General features: G+C 38.3%; 1 protein-coding gene across 1 annotated transcript; it reads left to right on the plus strand.

The window, feature by feature from the left end:
- Positions 1-19,730: 19,730 nt before the first annotated feature.
- Positions 19,731-20,249, plus strand: LOC127904383 (uncharacterized). The gene has a single exon (XM_052447662.1). The coding sequence runs from the start codon at positions 19,731-19,733 to the stop codon at positions 20,247-20,249; it is 519 nt and encodes a 172-aa protein (XP_052303622.1).
- The last annotated feature ends 3,070 nt before the right edge of the window (positions 20,250-23,319 follow it).

A 23,319-nucleotide genomic window follows, 5' to 3' on the forward strand; every position in this document is an offset into this window, starting at 1 on the left:
AAACTGGATGGGAAGCCTATCCCCGACCCATAGAGGGCGTTTAAGCCGTTCTTGGACGTAAAACCAAGGGAAGATGTGAGCCATAATCACAACTACCTGTACATACACATGCTTTTTCAAAATAAATAAATAAATAAAAAGAGAGAGAGAGAGTGTGTGAGACTCCAGTTGGCCTACATATAGGTGGTATGATTGCATCTTCAATTTCTCATCTATAAAATCTTCTCTTCCTTCCCTTCATTTCTACTTAACCCATACATTCAACAAATATAGAAGTGTGTAGAAATGGCAAGTTCCTTAAGTCATCACATCAAAAATATTTGTGTTTTCGGTGGATCAAGTCCTGGGAAAGAAAAGGAGTTTTTAGAATCAGCAAATCATCTTGGTCAAGTATTAGCTGAGAGAAAGATTCATTTAGTGTATGGAGGAGGCAACCTTGGGTTAATGGGGGGTGTGTCAATAGCTTCATTTTTAGGAGGAAGTCAAGTTTTGGGGGTCGTCCCCAAGGCTTTAGCAAAAGGGGACATCATTGGAAAAACAATTGGAGAGGAACTACAGGTCTCCACAATGTCTGATTGATTAAATGCAATGTTTAACCATGCTGACGCCTTCATTGCCTTACCAGGTGGTCTGGGCACATTGGAAGAGATCTTTCATATTACCTCTTGGGCCCAACTTCACATTCACCATAAACCTATAGGTTTGCTCAATGTTAATGGTTTTTATGATAATTTGTTGTCTTTTCTTGATCAAGCTGTGGAACAGGAATTTCTAACATCTTCGGCATGATAAATCATAATCTCTGCTGCTATTGCTAAACAATTGATTGACCAACTACAATCTTTCATCCTTGTACTTGATCCCTCCATGAGTCGCATAAATTGGTCAACTAAGGAAAGTCGTAAAAAGCTTAGATTGGATTTGAGCCTTCGTTTGTGAATCCTCGTGTCTTTTGGATTTATTATTAACATATTATTTTGTTTTGTTATTTCTTATATTTGTTTAAGTGTGTTTCAGGTTTGTCAGTGTTCGTTGTTTCAGGTGATGCCTTCTATACTCTATCTTTCTACCTTATGACATTGAGGACAATGTCTCGTTTTGGTTAGGGGGAGAGGGTAGTAGTAGTTGACATTAAAAAAAAAAAAAACTAACCAACTAACTGCTTTTGTTTTTAAAACCATTTGACAAAACTGTTATTACTAGGATGGCAGAGTAAGGAGGAATTTTAGTGACTCTTGAGACGCATCTTAGTAAACATTTTCCAATGGTTATTTGCAATATTCATAACAAGGCCTATTAGAATACTTCTTGAAATATTCAGGTTTACAAACTCTCGCATTATTGTTGTAACCCATTTTTGGGTCCCCGCACAAAAATAAAAATAAATATATAAATATATAGCTGGAAGAAATTAGAAAAAATAATAGGAGGTTGGAGCGCTGATGCAACCATATTATTTGATAGTTTCACCCACATTTAACTAGTATTTTGCCTATGTTTTATATATAAAATGCATTGATATTCTTTATTTTATGTTTTGAAGGCACTTTTGGATGAAAGATGCAAAAAGGAGTAAATTGGAGGTAATTGACAGATTTGACGTTCAATCGATGTTTTGTGCAGAGCGTGAGTTCTAGAGATCGAAATGAAGTGATTCCAGTGGAACTAAAACGCTAACATCCATACCTTTCTGGAAATGTAATGCAAGAAAAATAAAAAGAGAAAGATCATGGAAATCACATCCTGCAAAGTCAAATCTCGCATTCTGCCAGTGTTGACCTTTGGCCATTCAAAATTTAATATCTGGATCTACAGAAGTCCAATTGATGCAAACTGAATTTTATTGGATTCCTGACTTAAAGACCTATCAACGCTCCAAATTTCAGCCAAACAAAATGTCATATGAAGGATATATGATTTTTCAAAGATGACAACTGAATTCTGCCAGCAAACAGGTTTCGTGAAGAAACAAGTCCAAACTACATTCCGAAGCATCTAAACCGACATCCAAGTTTTTATATCAGCAATTTAGCTCCTCTAAGTTAGAGCTTGAATATTTCATGCAAGACTATTTCTCCTTTTAGGAAAAATAGTTATTGAAGTACTTAAATGTAAACTGCCAACTCAAGGAAGGACTATTTTGTAAAATAGAGACTAGGGTTTCTTAGCATATAAAAAGAAAGAGAGAAGGAGGCAACAGCCAGCAGAAAGGAGGGAGAGCAGAAGGAGGCAGCAGCCAGCAGAGAATAAACACAAATTCTCTCCTCTACAAACCCAAAAATCATGCTCTTTTCATTCTTTAGAAGTAGTTGTTCAATAGTTATGCAAGGCTAAGCTCTTTTCTTGGTTGCAAGGACACAACAAACCTTCGGATTTCAAGAACCGTGAGATTTATTCTTCCTTTTATTTTCAGTTTATGTTATGAATGAGTATGATTGTTTTCCCATGCATATTTCCTATGATTGTTGTTGATGATTGCTAGAGCGGACTCTAAGTTATCGTTGTGAACAATCTATTGCTAAGTTTGATATCAAAACCGGAGTTGTGATATATGAACTTGTGAAGCAACTAAGCTTGATAATTGTGGCGGAACTACGTTATTGAACTTAGGGAGAACATTTGAACAAAGTGACACAAGCTGCGGACAGCTTGTATGTTAATCTTGATGAAATTATCTAGTTCTTAAAGCTACCATTAAATTGAATCATTAGTGCGGACACTTTGATTGTTTGTTGGTTAGGATTAGTTATACGGCGGATCCGTTAATTAATCAACGTTAAGAAAAGATAAAATTTCATAACATAAACTGCAATTTTCGTTTCAAGGATCGGTTCTAATTTCCGTTGGTGGATGTGTGCTTGCGACCAAGGTTTGTTTTCTTGATAAGTTTCGATTTTAATTGATTTTGTTTGCTAGTTTAATTGCTGCCATAGTTTAGATAATCACAAACCAAATCCCCCCAATTACATAACGTACAACATAAAAATCTGACTTGAAACTTCCTCGTGGGATCGACCCCTTGCTTGCTCTATACTATCTTGTGTGTTGTGTTTGAAGCTAGGGTAATTAATTTGTGCGACCGCGACATCGCAACAAATTTTGGCGCCGTTGCCGGGGAAGTAATTTTAGTTGATTCTTGTGCTTGTATTGTTATTTTTATTTGCTGTGATTCAAAAAAAAAAAGAGAAACAGAATTTTTGCTTGCGGCGGTACTGTTCACTTGCGGCAGCGGTACTGTTCAAAACAGATTTTTTGGTGGAATTAGATATCATCCTTTTGTTTTCTGAAGGAAAACGACGTTCTGAACAGGACTAGTGATAAATCACTAGCCCCACTCTATTGAGGCCAAATTCCGCTGTTTTCTAGTGTTTTTAGGCAGTTTTAGTTTTCTACCGTAGGATTTTCGTACAATTTGCATTGTTTTCGATCTCTTGTGTGGTTACTTTCTTTTGAGTTTTCTTAGCAATTTATGCCTGTGACCCATTCTACTAATCAAATTCAAGTGCAGGTTGATCTTGAAATAGAAAGCACTTTACACAGGTTAAAAAAGGAAGCTCGCCTCAACACCATGGCGGTTGCACGACAACGAACACTCAAGGAGCTTGCTGCTCCTAACGTGGAAAATCAACCATTGTGCATAAACATTGACAATAATGTAAACTTTGAGCTCAAATCTGGTTTTATACATTTGTTACCAACATTTAATGGTCTTGCAGGAGAAGATCCTCATACTCATCTCAAGGAGTTCCATATGGTTTGCGTTGGCATGAAACCGAATGGAGTTGACGAAGAACAGGTTAAATTGAAAGCTTTCCCTTTCTCTTTAAAAGGGGCAGCAAAGGCATGGTTTTTCTCTATTCTCCCAGGATCTATTGGAACTTGGAATGCCATGAAGAAGATTTTTCTTGAGAAGTATTTTCCAGCATCTCGAGTTGCCAATATAAGGAAAGAAATATGTGGGATTCGGCAATCTCATGGAGAGACTCTCTCCGAGTATTGGGAAAGATTTGAGCAACTATGCATTCAATGTCCTCATCATCAAATACCCGATCAGCTGCTCATTCAATATTTCTATGAAGGATTGATGCCTACTGACCGTAGCATCATTGATGCTGCAAGTGGAGGCGCATTGGTGGATAAGACACCCGAGGCTGCACACCAATTGATCTCAAACATGGCAGCCAACTCAAAACAATTTGGCACTCGTGGAGACTTCTCCAACAAACGATTAAATGAGGTAAGTATTTCTAACCTTGAAAATAAAGTTAATGATCTTACTTCTCTTGTGTGTTCTTTGGCTTGTGGAAATGTGCAGCAGGTGAAAGTTTGTAGCATATGCTCCTTACAAGGACATGCTTCGGATATGTGCCCAACAATGCAAGAAGATTATATTGAACAGGTTCATGCAGTTGATAGAGGATTCAACGGACAACCCCCACGTAAATATGATCCCTTTTCCAACACGTATAATCCCAGATGGAGAGATCATCCAAACTTATGCTATGGGAACCCACCTCAACAAGGCAATCAAGGCCGATAGTTCCATCCCCATGGATTTCAGCCCCAACAGAATTATCAAGCAAGACAACCCCCTCCAGGATTAGCAAGACAATGTTATGGGGTCGTCATCCAATGATGATCTTCGTGAGATGATGAAAACTCTGGCTTCTAATACTGTTACTTTGCAACAAAATGTCATGTCTTTTCAACAGGAAACAAGGTCAAATATTCACAACTTGGAAAAGCAAATGGGGCAAGTAGCTTCAAGTGTAGGGAAATTGGAAGCACAAATGAATGGAAAGTTACCCTCCCAAGCATTGAATCCAATAGAGAATGTTAGTGCGATCATGCTGCAAAGTGGGAAAGAACTTGAAGAGAAAAGGTCGAAACAAATTGAGATGGAGGAAGAAGAGGAGATAGAAACTGAATTGAGTACAAAGAAGGAACATCGTCCTCCTCTACAAACTGAAACATCGACCAACACTCCAAAGGTAACTCCTCACTCAATGAATTCCAGTTTTAAAACAATTCCACCCTTTCCTGTGAATTCTTCTAGGTCAAAGAAAGAGGATAAAGAAAAAGAGATTTTAGAGGTTTTCAAGAAAGTAGAACTCAACATTCCTTTGCTTGATGCTATCAAGCAAATTCCCAAGTATGCCAAATTCTTGAAGGAGTTGTGTACTACTAAGAGAGCTTTCAAACTGAAAGGTCATGAAATGGTAAGTATGGGTGAAGTTGTATCTGCTGTTGTTCAAAAGAATATGCCTTTAAAGCAAAAAGACCCAGGTGCGTTTACTATCCCATGTGTTATTGGTAATGCTAGTTTCAAAAGGGCCTTGTGCGATTTAGGTGCATCCATTAGTGTTATGCCTAAACATGTTTATGATTCTCTTAGTCTTGAGCCTTTGAATAAAACTAGCATTGTAATACAACTTGCGGATCGTAGTTTTGTTTACCCACTTGGTGTGATAGAAGATGTCCTAGTCAAGATTGATAGTTTGGTCATTCCATGCGACTTTTATATTCTTGATATGGAACATGATTCTTGTGATTCATCAAACAGCACTCCTATATTGTTTGGGAGACCATTCTTGAAAACTGCCAATACAAAAATTGATTGTGGTAAGGATACTTTGTCTATGGAGGTAGGAGATGAAAAAATTGAATTTAATTTTCATGATGCAATGACATATCCTTATAGCAATGTTTATTTTATCACATGTTATGACCAAGTTGATAAGTGTGTGCAGCAAGTTTGTGATTTTGATAGTGAGGATGGATTAAGCGTAGCTTTGAGCTATGTCTATGATTTTACCAAGATAGAAGAGATGGAGAGGCATATATGTGTTCCCCAAAATGTGCATGAATCAGCATTGGCTTTGCAAGCTTTGCAAACTATTCCCCATGATGCAGGAGTCATTCACCCCATCTTGGACAGTGAATGGGTGGCGCCTATCCTTTTGGTGCCCAAAAAGATTGGAATTACGTTGGAAGAAATACAAAATGATGCTTATGAGAATGCAAGGATTTACAAAGAAAAGACTAAGAGTCTCCATGACCGAATGATTACAAGAATAGAGTTTAATGTTGAAGACAAAGTCCTTCTTTATCATTCGTGTTTGAAACTTTTTCCTGGAAAGTTACGCTCTCGTTGGATTGGACCCTTTGTTGTTTCTAATGTTTTTCCTTATGGTGCAGTTGAAATTACAAGTTTAGAAACCAACAAAGTACTTAAGGTAAATGGGCATCGCTTGAAACCTTTCTATGAAGGTTGGACGGCAGAACTCACCGCTTCTGTGGAGTTAGCTGAACCAATCTATGAAGAATGAGCATGCCACATGTCAAGCCAATGACATAAAACAAAAGCGCTTACTGGGAGGCAATCCAGCACAAAAAAAAAATCAGATTTGCTTTCTTTTTCCTTATCTTTTATTTTTTCACATTTTAATTTATTTTCTGTCATTCTCTTCTGTTCCTTTGCTTTTATTTCAACATTGAGGACAATGTTGTGTTTTAAGTGTGGGGGTATTGGGAGAATATTGGTTTTCTAATTTTGGTTTTCTTTGTTATTTTTTTTAAAAAAATAATAATTTATGTTTGATCTTTTGAACTCCCATTGGTTTTTTAGAATATGAGTATTATGTATGAGAATTAGTTGAGATAGATGAAGATATAAATCAAATGAAGGAGTATGCATGTAAATTTTAAGGTTTAATTGGTTTAGGGATTGACTTTGAGAATATGCCATGTTGACTTTATAGTGTTATACCAATGCAAGCTTTTGAGCCTTCAACATTATATTATTTGATTGTGCATTCTTTCAATGATATGTATCTCTAGAACTTGCTTCATATCTTGTTGAGATTACATTCGCATTACATATATACATGAAGATGATAAAGGCATTAGGAATTTTAACCACTTGAGCCAAAAAGCCAACCTAAAGCATATTATCCTTAGTGAGCCCCTTTTGAGCTTGTTTATCTTTTCTTTGCTTTACCCATGTATAAGCCTTAACTTTTTATATGTTTTCCTTTTCCCCTGGCCAAGGATTAGTAGAGCATATATTTATGATATCTCATGGAATTATGGTTGGAAATTATGTGAAAAGAAAAAAAGAAGTGATGCTTGATGAAAAGATGGGCAAAGTAGCCAAATGTAAAAAAAAAAAAAAGAGGAAAAAGAAAAATAAAAGTGTTCCTTTAGGTTCTTAAGATTTTATGTTGAAAGAGCTTGAAATCAAAAGAAGTTAAGCATTGGTGATTAAAGATGAAAAATTTATGTGCTTTGATGGAATATCTTGTTTGAAATATCATTTTTTCATAATGCTCTACTTTCTTTGGTTTGAACCTTTTCTTTTACTCTCTTTTACCTCACCTTAACCTTAGCCCCATTACAACCAGAAAATAAGACCTTTTGATTCATGCATTGTTTGTAATATGTTAGTAATGGAGATGAGATTGAAAAGCAAGCTTATGGTAGAACATATTCATTGATTGAATTTGAGAGATTTAAACACATAAACCCTAAACACATGAGTGTTGGAGTGTATATCAATGAGAGGACCTATCACTTTGGCATGACATAGATTTCATTTAAATCCCGACGATTAATTGAGTTTTGAAGTTTGCATGTAAATAAATTCATGAAAATTTATACCCTTTATCCTTCTTGATTGTATTCTTGTTTATAATGCATATATTCTTGGACATTGATGGGAGATTAAGAGATTGATCATAGTTATTTTCAATTTGATTTTATTTATCCTTTCTCGAGGACGAGCAAGAGCTAAGTGTGGGGGTATTTGATGCAACCATATTATTTGATAGTTTCACCCACATTTAACTAGTATTTTGCCTATGTTTTATATATAAAATGCATTGATATTTTTTGTTTTATGTTTTGAAGGCACTTTTGGATGAAAGATGCAAAAAGGAGTAAATTGGAGGTAATTGGCAGATTTGACGTTCAGTCGATGTTTTGTGCAGAGCGTGAGTTCTAGAGATCGAAATGAAGTGATTCCAGTGGAACTAAAACGCTAACATCCATACCTTTCTGGAAATGTAATGCAAGAAAAATAAAAAGAGAAAGATCATGGAAATCACATCCTGCAAAGTCAAATCTCGCATTCTGCCAGTGTTGACCTTTGGCCATTCAAAATTTAATATCTGGATCTACAGAAGTCCAATTGATGCAAACTGAATTTTATTGGATTCCTGACTTAAAGACCTATCAACGCTCCAAATTTCAGCCAAACAAAATGTCATATGAAGGATATATGATTTTTCAAAGATGACAACTGAATTCTGCCAGCAAACAGGTTTCGTGAAGAAACAAGTCCAAACTACATTCCGAAGCATCTAAACCGACATCCAAGTTTTTATATCAGCAATTTAGCTCCTCTAAGTTAGAGCTTGAATATTTCATGCAAGACTATTTCTCCTTTTAGGAAAAATAGTTATTGAAGTACTTAAATGTAAACTGCCAACTCAAGGAAGGACTATTTTGTAAAATAGAGACTAGGGTTTCTTAGCATATAAAAAGAAAGAGAGAAGGAGGCAACAGCCAGCAGAAAGGAGGGAGAGCAGAAGGAGGCAGCAGCCAGCAGAGAATAAACACAAATTCTCTCCTCTACAAACCCAAAAATCATGCTCTTTTCATTCTTTAGAAGTAGTTGTTCAATAGTTATGCAAGGCTAAGCTCTTTTCTTGGTTGCAAGGACACAACAAACCTTCGGATTTCAAGAACCGTGAGATTTATTCTTCCTTTTATTTTCAGTTTATGTTATGAATGAGTATGATTGTTTTCCCATGCATATTTCCTATGATTGTTGTTGATGATTGCTAGAGCGGACTCTAAGTTATCGTTGTGAACAATCTATTGCTAAGTTTGATATCAAAACCGGAGTTGTGATATATGAACTTGTGAAGCAACTAAGCTTGATAATTGTGGCGGAACTACGTTATTGAACTTAGGGAGAACATTTGAACAAAGTGACACAAGCTGCGGACAGCTTGTATGTTAATCTTGATGAAATTATCTAGTTCTTAAAGCTACCATTAAATTGAATCATTAGTGCGGACACTTTGATTGTTTGTTGGTTAGGATTAGTTATACGGCGGATCCGTTAATTAATCAACGTTAAGAAAAGATAAAATTTCATAACATAAACTGCAATTTTCGTTTCAAGGATCGGTTCTAATTTCCGTTGGTGGATGTGTGCTTGCGACCAAGGTTTGTTTTCTTGATAAGTTTCGATTTTAATTGATTTTGTTTGCTAGTTTAATTGCTGCCATAGTTTAGATAATCACAAACCAAATCCCCCCAATTACATAACGTACAACATAAAAATCTGACTTGAAACTTCCTCGTGGGATCGACCCCTTGCTTGCTCTATACTATCTTGTGTGTTGTGTTTGAAGCTAGGGTAATTAATTTGTGCGACCGCGACATCGCAACAAATTTTGGCGCCGTTGCCGGGGAAGTAATTTTAGTTGATTCTTGTGCTTGTATTGTTATTTTTATTTGCTGTGATTCAAAAAAAAAAAGAGAAACAGAATTTTTGCTTGCGGCGGTACTGTTCACTTGCGGCAGCGGTACTGTTCAAAACAGATTTTTTGGTGGAATTAGATATCATCCTTTTGTTTTCTGAAGGAAAACGACGTTCTGAACAGGACTAGTGATAAATCACTAGCCCCACTCTATTGAGGCCAAATTCCGCTGTTTTCTAGTGTTTTTAGGCAGTTTTAGTTTTCTACCGTAGGATTTTCGTACAATTTGCATTGTTTTCGATCTCTTGTGTGGTTACTTTCTTTTGAGTTTTCTTAGCAATTTATGCCTGTGACCCATTCTACTAATCAAATTCAAGTGCAGGTTGATCTTGAAATAGAAAGCACTTTACACAGGTTAAAAAAGGAAGCTCGCCTCAACACCATGGCGGTTGCACGACAACGAACACTCAAGGAGCTTGCTGCTCCTAACGTGGAAAATCAACCATTGTGCATAAACATTGACAATAATGTAAACTTTGAGCTCAAATCTGGTTTTATACATTTGTTACCAACATTTAATGGTCTTGCAGGAGAAGATCCTCATACTCATCTCAAGGAGTTCCATATGGTTTGCGTTGGCATGAAACCGAATGGAGTTGACGAAGAACAGGTTAAATTGAAAGCTTTCCCTTTCTCTTTAAAAGGGGCAGCAAAGGCATGGTTTTTCTCTATTCTCCCAGGATCTATTGGAACTTGGAATGCCATGAAGAAGATTTTTCTTGAGAAGTATTTTCCAGCATCTCGAGTTGCCAATATAAGGAAAGAAATATGTGGGATTCGGCAATCTCATGGAGAGACTCTCTCCGAGTATTGGGAAAGATTTGAGCAACTATGCATTCAATGTCCTCATCATCAAATACCCGATCAGCTGCTCATTCAATATTTCTATGAAGGATTGATGCCTACTGACCGTAGCATCATTGATGCTGCAAGTGGAGGCGCATTGGTGGATAAGACACCCGAGGCTGCACACCAATTGATCTCAAACATGGCAGCCAACTCAAAACAATTTGGCACTCGTGGAGACTTCTCCAACAAACGATTAAATGAGGTAAGTATTTCTAACCTTGAAAATAAAGTTAATGATCTTACTTCTCTTGTGTGTTCTTTGGCTTGTGGAAATGTGCAGCAGGTGAAAGTTTGTAGCATATGCTCCTTACAAGGACATGCTTCGGATATGTGCCCAACAATGCAAGAAGATTATATTGAACAGGTTCATGCAGTTGATAGAGGATTCAACGGACAACCCCCACGTAAATATGATCCCTTTTCCAACACGTATAATCCCAGATGGAGAGATCATCCAAACTTATGCTATGGGAACCCACCTCAACAAGGCAATCAAGGCCGATAGTTCCATCCCCATGGATTTCAGCCCCAACAGAATTATCAAGCAAGACAACCCCCTCCAGGATTAGCAAGACAATGTTATGGGGTCGTCATCCAATGATGATCTTCGTGAGATGATGAAAACTCTGGCTTCTAATACTGTTACTTTGCAACAAAATGTCATGTCTTTTCAACAGGAAACAAGGTCAAATATTCACAACTTGGAAAAGCAAATGGGGCAAGTAGCTTCAAGTGTAGGGAAATTGGAAGCACAAATGAATGGAAAGTTACCCTCCCAAGCATTGAATCCAATAGAGAATGTTAGTGCGATCATGCTGCAAAGTGGGAAAGAACTTGAAGAGAAAAGGTCGAAACAAATTGAGATGGAGGAAGAAGAGGAGATAGAAACTGAATTGAGTACAAAGAAGGAACATCGTCCTCCTCTACAAACTGAAACATCGACCAACACTCCAAAGGTAACTCCTCACTCAATGAATTCCAGTTTTAAAACAATTCCACCCTTTCCTGTGAATTCTTCTAGGTCAAAGAAAGAGGATAAAGAAAAAGAGATTTTAGAGGTTTTCAAGAAAGTAGAACTCAACATTCCTTTGCTTGATGCTATCAAGCAAATTCCCAAGTATGCCAAATTCTTGAAGGAGTTGTGTACTACTAAGAGAGCTTTCAAACTGAAAGGTCATGAAATGGTAAGTATGGGTGAAGTTGTATCTGCTGTTGTTCAAAAGAATATGCCTTTAAAGCAAAAAGACCCAGGTGCGTTTACTATCCCATGTGTTATTGGTAATGCTAGTTTCAAAAGGGCCTTGTGCGATTTAGGTGCATCCATTAGTGTTATGCCTAAACATGTTTATGATTCTCTTAGTCTTGAGCCTTTGAATAAAACTAGCATTGTAATACAACTTGCGGATCGTAGTTTTGTTTACCCACTTGGTGTGATAGAAGATGTCCTAGTCAAGATTGATAGTTTGGTCATTCCATGCGACTTTTATATTCTTGATATGGAACATGATTCTTGTGATTCATCAAACAGCACTCCTATATTGTTTGGGAGACCATTCTTGAAAACTGCCAATACAAAAATTGATTGTGGTAAGGATACTTTGTCTATGGAGGTAGGAGATGAAAAAATTGAATTTAATTTTCATGATGCAATGACATATCCTTATAGCAATGTTTATTTTATCACATGTTATGACCAAGTTGATAAGTGTGTGCAGCAAGTTTGTGATTTTGATAGTGAGGATGGATTAAGCGTAGCTTTGAGCTATGTCTATGATTTTACCAAGATAGAAGAGATGGAGAGGCATATATGTGTTCCCCAAAATGTGCATGAATCAGCATTGGCTTTGCAAGCTTTGCAAACTATTCCCCATGATGCAGGAGTCATTCACCCCATCTTGGACAGTGAATGGGTGGCGCCTATCCTTTTGGTGCCCAAAAAGATTGGAATTACGTTGGAAGAAATACAAAATGATGCTTATGAGAATGCAAGGATTTACAAAGAAAAGACTAAGAGTCTCCATGACCGAATGATTACAAGAATAGAGTTTAATGTTGAAGACAAAGTCCTTCTTTATCATTCGTGTTTGAAACTTTTTCCTGGAAAGTTACGCTCTCGTTGGATTGGACCCTTTGTTGTTTCTAATGTTTTTCCTTATGGTGCAGTTGAAATTACAAGTTTAGAAACCAACAAAGTACTTAAGGTAAATGGGCATCGCTTGAAACCTTTCTATGAAGGTTGGACGGCAGAACTCACCGCTTCTGTGGAGTTAGCTGAACCAATCTATGAAGAATGAGCATGCCACATGTCAAGCCAATGACATAAAACAAAAGCGCTTACTGGGAGGCAATCCAGCACAAAAAAAAAATCAGATTTGCTTTCTTTTTCCTTATCTTTTATTTTTTCACATTTTAATTTATTTTCTGTCATTCTCTTCTGTTCCTTTGCTTTTATTTCAACATTGAGGACAATGTTGTGTTTTAAGTGTGGGGGTATTGGGAGAATATTGGTTTTCTAATTTTGGTTTTCTTTGTTATTTTTTTAAAAAAAATAATAATTTATGTTTGATCTTTTGAACTCCCATTGGTTTTTTAGAATATGAGTATTATGTATGAGAATTAGTTGAGATAGATGAAGATATAAATCAAATGAAGGAGTATGCATGTAAATTTTAAGGTTTAATTGGTTTAGGGATTGACTTTGAGAATATGCCATGTTGACTTTATAGTGTTATACCAATGCAAGCTTTTGAGCCTTCAACATTATATTATTTGATTGTGCATTCTTTCAATGATATGTATCTCTAGAACTTGCTTCATATCTTGTTGAGATTACATTCGCATTACATATATACATGAAGATGATAAAGGCATTAGGAATTTTAACCACTTGAGCCAAAAAGCCAACCTAAAGCATATTATCCTTAGTGAGCCCCTTTTGAGCTTGTTTATCTTTTCTTTGCTTTACCCATGTATAAGCCTTAACTTTTTATATGTTTTCCTTTTCCCCTGGCCAAGGATTAGTAGAGCATATATTTATGATATCTCATGGAATTATGGTTGGAAATTATGTGAAAAGAAAAAAAGAAGTGATGCTTGATGAAAAGATGGGCAAAGTAGCCAAATGTAAAAAAAAAAAAAAGAGGAAAAAGAAAAATAAAAGTGTTCCTTTAGGTTCTTAAGATTTTATGTTGAAAGAGCTTGAAATCAAAAGAAGTTAAGCATTGGTGATTAAAGATGAAAAATTTATGTGCTTTGATGGAATATCTTGTTTGAAATATCATTTTTTCATAATGCTCTACTTTCTTTGGTTTGAACCTTTTCTTTTACTCTCTTTTACCTCACCTTAACCTTAGCCCCATTACAACCAGAAAATAAGACCTTTTGATTCATGCATTGTTTGTAATATGTTAGTAATGGAGATGAGATTGAAAAGCAAGCTTATGGTAGAACATATTCATTGATTGAATTTGAGAGATTTAAACACATAAACCCTAAACACATGAGTGTTGGAGTGTATATCAATGAGAGGACCTATCACTTTGGCATGACATAGATTTCATTTAAATCCCGACGATTAATTGAGTTTTGAAGTTTGCATGTAAATAAATTCATGAAAATTTATACCCTTTATCCTTCTTGATTGTATTCTTGTTTATAATGCATATATTCTTGGACATTGATGGGAGATTAAGAGATTGATCATAGTTATTTTCAATTTGATTTTATTTATCCTTTCTCGAGGACGAGCAAGAGCTAAGTGTGGGGGTATTTGATGCAACCATATTATTTGATAGTTTCACCCACATTTAACTAGTATTTTGCCTATGTTTTATATATAAAATGCATTGATATTTTTTGTTTTATGTTTTGAAGGCACTTTTGGATGAAAGATGCAAAAAGGAGTAAATTGGAGGTAATTGGCAGATTTGACGTTCAGTCGATGTTTTGTGCAGAGCGTGAGTTCTAGAGATCGAAATGAAGTGATTCCAGTGGAACTAAAACGCTAACATCCATACCTTTCTGGAAATGTAATGCAAGAAAAATAAAAAGAGAAAGATCATGGAAATCACATCCTGCAAAGTCAAATCTCGCATTCTGCCAGTGTTGACCTTTGGCCATTCAAAATTTAATATCTGGATCTACAGAAGTCCAATTGATGCAAACTGAATTTTATTGGATTCCTGACTTAAAGACCTATCAACGCTCCAAATTTCAGCCAAACAAAATGTCATATGAAGGATATATGATTTTTCAAAGATGACAACTGAATTCTGCCAGCAAACAGGTTTCGTGAAGAAACAAGTCCAAACTACATTCCGAAGCATCTAAACCGACATCCAAGTTTTTATATCAGCAATTTAGCTCCTCTAAGTTAGAGCTTGAATATTTCATGCAAGACTATTTCTCCTTTTAGGAAAAATAGTTATTGAAGTACTTAAATGTAAACTGCCAACTCAAGGAAGGACTATTTTGTAAAATAGAGACTAGGGTTTCTTAGCATATAAAAAGAAAGAGAGAAGGAGGCAACAGCCAGCAGAAAGGAGGGAGAGCAGAAGGAGGCAGCAGCCAGCAGAGAATAAACACAAATTCTCTCCTCTACAAACCCAAAAATCATGCTCTTTTCATTCTTTAGAAGTAGTTGTTCAATAGTTATGCAAGGCTAAGCTCTTTTCTTGGTTGCAAGGACACAACAAACCTTCGGATTTCAAGAACCGTGAGATTTATTCTTCCTTTTATTTTCAGTTTATGTTATGAATGAGTATGATTGTTTTCCCATGCATATTTCCTATGATTGTTGTTGATGATTGCTAGAGCGGACTCTAAGTTATCGTTGTGAACAATCTATTGCTAAGTTTGATATCAAAACCGGAGTTGTGATATATGAACTTGTGAAGCAACTAAGCTTGATAATTGTGGCGGAACTACGTTATTGAACTTAGGGAGAACATTTGAACAAAGTGACACAAGCTGCGGACAGCTTGTATGTTAATCTTGATGAAATTATCTAGTTCTTAAAGCTACCATTAAATTGAATCATTAGTGCGGACACTTTGATTGTTTGTTGGTTAGGATTAGTTATACGGCGGATCCGTTAATTAATCAACGTTAAGAAAAGATAAAATTTCATAACATAAACTGCAATTTTCGTTTCAAGGATCGGTTCTAATTTCCGTTGGTGGATGTGTGCTTGCGACCAAGGTTTGTTTTCTTGATAAGTTTCGATTTTAATTGATTTTGTTTGCTAGTTTAATTGCTGCCATAGTTTAGATAATCACAAACCAAATCCCCCCAATTACATAACGTACAACATAAAAATCTGACTTGAAACTTCCTCGTGGGATCGACCCCTTGCTTGCTCTATACTATCTTGTGTGTTGTGTTTGAAGCTAGGGTAATTAATTTGTGCGACCGCGACATTAAAAAAGGATAAATTAAGGACTAATTTGAAAAAAGGATGCTGACGCCACCTTTAAATAAAACGGCGCCGTTTCATGTAAAAAAAAAAAGGTGCAGAACAGTGTCGTTTTGAACGACACTGTTCCCCTTTCTCCTTCCCCTGGACGTGCAGCAGGGGAAGGTAATTTTTTTCTTCTTTCCTTGTTGAACCCGACACGCCACCTGCCTGCCAAAGCCCCCCCCATGCACTCTCATGATGAAAAAAAACCAAGGAAGCCGCGCCCTGCCAGCCCCACCCATTGGCCAACCAACCCGGTGTTGTGGTAGGGCAGCAAAGCCCTGCTCCCCAGGCGCTGCTATAGGGTGACAATAGGGATGCCCCCGCTCCCTTTTGCCCTATAAATACTCCACCACAACTCCAGCACGCGAGGGAGGATGAGGAGAGGGAGAAAAAGGGGGAGAGGCAAAGAGAATTAACAAAGGAAAAGAGAGAAGGGTCACGAACTGAAGAGAGGAAAACGGACCAAAGAAGGAAAGAAAACCGGGAAAGCCATAAACAGGAGAGGGACTGTGAGGGTTAGAAGAGAGGGAAAACGAACCGAAAGGGAAAAGAAAGAACCGACCGAAAGGGACAGTTAGAGGTAAAGGAGAGTGGACCGTGAGGGTTAGAAAAAAAAGGGGTGCTGACGAGGTCGGGTCTTGGAAAGAAACATCACCTAAACCAGAACAAAGGGAAAAGGAAACGCAGCAGAAGAAGAGGAGGAGAACGGAGGAGAGGGGAAGAACAGGAGCCGCTTTCTCCACCGCTTGAAACAGTAAAGTTATTGCTTGGAGCTGCCATCCGTGAGCCACGACACTGCCACCGGCCTCCACCACAGCGCCGCCAGCGAAGCAGTTCAACCAGCAGGGCACCGCCTCCTCCGCATTAGGTACACTTTTCTTCCCCCTTTATTTCTTTTGGTTTTCTACGTTTTCCTACTGCATGCAGAACGTTCATTCTGCATGCAGGAGGATGGGGGGAAAATAATTCCCCCCACTGGTTGGTTTTCCAATGCTGGGCCAGGCCGGTTCTGGCCCAGCACTAATGGGTTCCTTTCACTGGGCCAGACTGGTTCTGGCCCATTTCTGATGTGTTTGTGGGCCAGACTGACTCTTGCCCAGCCCGGCTGTCTGGGCCAGGTCTAGCCCAGACGGAAATAGAAGACTTTGTTGGGCCGAGATCGGCCCAAATCCCTGATGGGCCGAGATCGGCCCACCCCTTTTTTGGGCTGAGTCCAGCCCAGTTAGTTGGGCCAGCCCAGCCCAGCCCACCTAACATTATTTATTATTTATTATAATGTTTTATATATTATTTTTATATAGATACATATCGAAAAAAAATTAAAAAAAATCCTGAAAAATCCTTGAAAATATTGTTGATTTTCCTGCATATTGTTATCAAAATGGTTTAATATTGGTTTGTATTTTTATACTGTAAAGATACAAATCCAGTATCAAAAACATCGAAAAGTTGTAAAAAAAAAAATGTGTTTTTGCTTTCAAAAAAATCTGAAAGATCCTTAAAAAATATGGTTGATTTTTCAGCATATTTTCATCAAAATTGCCTAATATTGGTTTATATTTTTATACCGTAAAGATACAAATCCAGTATTAAAATACCCGGTTTTCGTCAAAAACATCAAAAAAAATACATAAAAAAAAATGTTTTTTTGGTTTTAATGCATACGGCCTAGTCTCTCCAAAATTAACGAAAAAAAAAATCATCACATCATATTTTCATATAACAAAAAATATATATGTATTAGCATGCACTTTGGTTTTAACAACAAGTTTGTTAGAACCACGAGAACTAGGCCAATATTTCAAAAATTCTAAAAAAATCTTTTTGTCTTCCTTTAGTATTGGGAATTACGAATTTATACGTAAAACGTATTCCTGATATTAATATATATATTTTTCCTATAGACGTTAGAACAGTTAGGTTTTTACCCGATAAGATAATTACCCGATAAGATAAGAACCTCCTTACTGAGGAGGACTTTTCTTAAACCATAGACAGACCAACAATTAGAAATACGATAACACCTTAGCTTTTTATCAGACAATCAAACAATACAGCTTACCTTAGGTAAGACGTATTTGGGGTGCTAATACCTTCCCATTACGCAACCAGTCCCCGTGCCCGATCTCTGAGACCAGTTAGGGTTCCTAGTGACCAAAATACTAGGTGGCGACTCCCATTCCATTTTCGACCAATAGACGACAAGAATTTCTTGTCTCCCCATATTTGCCAAATAAGTTTACATTTTAGATTTAAAGTGGGAATCATATTATTTCACCGCGACGCCGCACACGTGCGACAGAATGGCGACTCCGCTGGGGACTTTGTAGACTAAGCTTTGTTTTTGTCTGATTTGTTGGTGTTTTCGTGTGTTTTTATTGTTAATGTCTTTCCTGTTGTTATTTGCGTATTTGCTTTATATTTTTTACACATACTATTCATGCATTGTATAAAACTGTCTCATGCATCACATACTTTGATTTTGAGAAGCACACACAATCTTTAAGTTAGGTGGGGGATTAGCGATCTGCCCTATGACTATTGGTCAGGGTTCAGATGCGTGAAACACCCAACTCATATCTGAGTGCCTGCTTGGTAATGGTGGGTATACGTACCTTAACTGTTCCTTGCAACGCCCCCATACTGTCTTTACGAAGAACGTCACTGGGCAGATATGAGACCCCTTCAAAGACCAGATAGAAAACCTACCCATTCTCACTTAATAAATAAAGCTTGTCCTTAGGATATGTATCTTACGTTCATTTGCATCATGATTAATATTGTTAAATTCATCAATTTAGGTTTTTGAGCTGAAATCATGACTAAGTACCTATCTTTCCAAGAGTTTGGGCAAGAATCCGAGTTGACTCAGGTAGCTGAAGGGAAATGCCCAAGAATCGATGCTAGTAGGTTGCCTTGCATTACCAAGATAAATCACATGGTAAATGACTTGGGGAAGTTATTGTCTATTATGGAGTATATTGATGAGACTATTTTTGAAAGGCGATATGAGAGAATTGCACAACTAATGAGGTTACCCGTACAAGCAGCAACAATCAAAGCCCTACTGAATTTTTGGGATCCTAGTTATCGGTGTTTTACCTTTGGGAACATCGATATGACACCGACTTTGGAGGAATATGAAAGGATTCTAGATTTTCCAAACAACAGCCACAGGATCTACCTCAGGCGAAGATTTGAAGACACAGCTTCGGAGGTAGTCAGTTTATTAGGCCTGGGAAAGATTAGCCAATGTAGAGTCGCCGAGGGGGCTTTTAAATGGAAGGTCATTGAAGCCCGAATGAAGAAAAATTCTGAAGAAGGCAAGTTGGGAGATGAACGATATAGGTTGGTGGCCTTCGCCATTTTTGGACTGGTATTGTTCCCTTCTGAAATCGGAGTCATCAGTTTAGAAGCAGCAAGTGTCTTCATAGAATACGAGCATGACCGAATCAATCCCTCGTCAGCCATTTTGGGAGAAACCATGTTATCACTCAACCACTGCAGAATGCATGGAAAAGGAGCCATGAGATGTTGCATCCCTATGTTGTATTTATGGATTATCAGTCATATCGAAAGACCAAGGGACATCTTTAACAACTTTTGGTGGTTTGACCTACGACCGTTAAAGGTTACCATGGATGAGACTTGGAAGAACTGGGATGAGAAAGCATGGATAGATAAATATGCAGCATTGCCAAGGAGCAACTTCAAATGTAAAGCACCATGGATGAACAACGCCATCTGCACATTGAGCTGTGGAAGCAAGATATGGGTTCCTTTGATTGGTGTGACCGGGTACATCAGAAGTGCAATATGGAACATGATTCTTGTGAGAGATTACCAGTGCAAGAAAGGCCGCTGAGTCTGATATGAGAGATTACCAGAAGAGAGCTGAGTCTTCGAAAGGAAGGATGATGGTTCTACACTCTGAGATTGAGATACGAGAAGAAGAGTTGAGGGAGTTGAGAAGCCATTACTTCGAGATGGAAGAGGAGCTGAGTAAGGCTAAGCAAGAACGTCAAGAATGTGAAGACTACATGGACAGCTTTGCAGTTCAAATTAACTCCAAAATAGCCGAGCTAGATATAGAAAAGGAAGAACTACAGAGGGTAAGGGATAAGTTGGCACGGTCGGAGGATATGGTTCGAGTGTTGGAAAGAAGTAATGAATCCTTAGGAGCCAGCAACGAAGTGATAATTGCAGATAACACCGTGTTCCATGATAAGATAAGGCATATGACAAAGCAGGTCGAGCAAGCAGCCCGCTATGCGGAAAGGCTACAACGACAAGCCACCCAAGTTGGAAATGATGCTTCAAAGTATCGAGAATACATGGGGGCCATCACCTCTTTTATTGGGGACTTAGCTAATAGAGGAAATGCCTTTTAAGGGCAGCGATGTATGAAAGTCCTTTTCTGTTATCATTTTGTATGAGCGACTTCTATTTATAAGAAGGCCATGACCTATTTTTCTTTCTATTGTGTTTTGGTAAGCTACTATGATAAGAACTTGGCAAACCCTCCTTTACAGTAATCAGGTCGACTCGGAAATCTTGCCTAAAGGATTACAAAAGTCATGAATCAGCTCTAAAAAAAAAATTTCACATCATGTGCACCATATTTTCATCACGCATTTTGTTTTTAATTTATCATACGCATTCCAGATCATGAAACATAGGTCCCACATCCAAAGTCCACCACACCCGGTCCAGATCGAGGATGGAGAACGAAGAAATAGCTCACTTAGAGTCACATTATCAAACTGAGTTGGAATCCGTAAAAAATGAAGTTTCTCGGCTAACCGACCTACTTGAGCAACTTCTAAGAGCTAAGAATGGGGAGGGAACATCAGCACAACAACATGAAGGAGCGCCAGCAGCTCACATCCCTCAAGCATCTCAAAACCAGGGGGCAAACTCGGCCAATGAACAACATTTTGTGCCTATCACCCCTATCCAGCCAAATCAAGCTCCAATCACTGTGGACTTAACAGCGGAGGGAATCCCGGATAATAGGTCTCCCAGTTTGATGGACCAAGACAAGTTGTTTGCTTTGGAAGAAAGATTAAGGGCAGTTGAGGGTAATGACTGGTTTGACCCTATGCGAGCAGCTGAAGTATGTTTGGTACCAAACATCGTGGTGCCAAAAGATTTTAGGGTACCAGAGTTCATTAAGTACACTGGTTTGGAATGCCTAAACACTCACCTTCGATCCTACTGCAATAAAATGGCTGAAGTAATCCGCGATGAAAAATTGCTAATCTATTTCTTTCAAGATAGCCTCGCAGGATCCGCTTTGAGCTGGTACATGAGGTTAGATAGTGTCAGGATCAGGAGCTGGAGAGACTTGGTGGAGGCCTTCCTTAAGCAGTACAAGTTTAACCTGGAAATCGCTCCTGATCGAACAAGTCTAATGTCAATGGAGAAAAGGACCCAAGATTCGGTAAGGGCCTCTACGCAAAGGTGGAGGGATGAGGCAATGCATGTCCAACCCCCTTTGATAGAAATGAAGATGGTGACCTTGTTTGCAAATACCTTCAAGGCACCTTATTATGAGCATTTAATGGGTAGCTCCTCTTAGCATTTCTACGATGCGGTGCGTATAGCTGAAAGGATAGAGCAAGGGATTAAAGCTGGGCGTATAGCTGAGCCGTTGGAGAAGAAGGGCTTTATTGGAAGAAAGAGGGAAGGTGATATTAACAGCTTGGAAGGTGGATACAAAGGCAAGAGAGTAGATTCTTATAATCCACAAGCACCTACATCCCAATTCTCCCACATGAACATTAGCCAACCTTTTCCCCCCAATCGAACAAATAACCAGTCGAACAACCAAAACCACCACCAAAGACCAAATACAAGATACCCTTCAGAACAACTGCCGCCGTTACCCATGCCTTTGAAGGATATGTATGCCAAACTGTTGAGTATTGGACACATAGCTCCTATTCCTGCACTACCATTGCAACCACCATTCCCAATTTGGTACAAGCCCGAGTTGACTTGCGAGTACCATGCTGGTAATCCCGGGCATGGGATTGAAACCTGCTACGCTTTCAAGAAGAGGTTGTTGGAGCTTATTAAGATAGGATGGGTATCCTTTGAAGACAAGCCCAATGTTAATTCAAACCCATTGCCTAAGCACGCCCCAAGTAGTAGTGGAGTAGGCATGATAAAAGTTGGAAATCAATGCAAGGCGTTGAAGGTGTCCATGAAAAAGTTGTACGACATGTTGGTACAATCAGGATTTCTAAAGAAAAATGTGGAGAGCCATTTGGACGGATGTGATTACTGTGAATTCCATGGAAGAGATGGACATCATATCGAGGATTGCATCGAGTTTTGCGAAAAGATAGCAAAAATGCTGAAAATGGGCGAGTTGAGGATTGAACCCATGGAGAGCAGGGGTGAGGTGAGTATGATGGAAGGTCAAGATGAGATGACAAGAGTGTGTAGGGTCCAACAAACAGCTAACGGGCCACCAAGGCTAATCTTGGCTAAACCTTCTTGTACAAAAGGAAATCACAATGCCATGCCTAATAATTATGGTTGGGCCTCCAACATTTGAGCTCCTCTTCCTTTGTTCCAAACTGAGATAAGTGGTTTGACCCAGAGTGGTCGGTGCTTTACGCCCGAGGAGTTGAGGAAGGCAAAGGGCAAAGAAGTGGTAGATCTTGACAAAGCACTAGAAGTTAATAAGCCGGTAACGGAAGAGGAGTCGAATGAATTTTTGAAGTTGATCAAGCATAGTGAATATTGCATAATAGATCAATTAAAAAAGACTCCAGCTAGGATCTCCCTTATGTCTTTGATACTCAGCTCTGAGCCGCATCGAAACGCCTTGCAAAAGGTATTGAATGAGGCGTATGTACCCCAAGACATTGAACATAAAACCATGGAGCATCTCGTGGGGAGGATCCACGCAACTAATTACTTGTACTTCACGGCTGATGAGCTTGATGCTGAAGGTACCGGACATAACAAGCCCTTATACATTCGGTTAGGTGCAAGGATTGCATCATAGGAAAAGTGCTCGTCGATAATGGCTCGGCTCTTAACGTGTTGCCAAAGCACATTCTAAAAGAAATGCCGATCGATGAATCTCATATGAAGCCGAGTACTATGATGGCTAGAGCATATGATGGCTCACCTGGGCCAATAATTGGGACTATAGAAGTGGAGCTATATGTGGGACCACAAATGTTCCTAGTGACACTTCAAGTTATGGATATCCACCCTTCCTATAGTATGTTGTTAGGAAGACCTTGGATTCATGCAGCGGGGGCTGTAGCTTCATCATTGCACCAATGCCTGAAGTATATCATGAATGGGATGTTGGTAACTGTCAAAGCTGAGGAGACAGTATCCATGATAAAGAATGTGGCTGTACCTTTTATCGAGGCAGATGATTGCAAGGATAACAATATCCATGCTTTTGAGATTGTGAACACTGACTGGGTGCCG

The sequence above is a fragment of the Populus trichocarpa genome, chromosome 15 (genome assembly GCF_000002775.5).
Source record: "Populus trichocarpa isolate Nisqually-1 chromosome 15, P.trichocarpa_v4.1, whole genome shotgun sequence".
Taxonomy (NCBI): Eukaryota; Viridiplantae; Streptophyta; class Magnoliopsida; order Malpighiales; family Salicaceae; genus Populus; species Populus trichocarpa.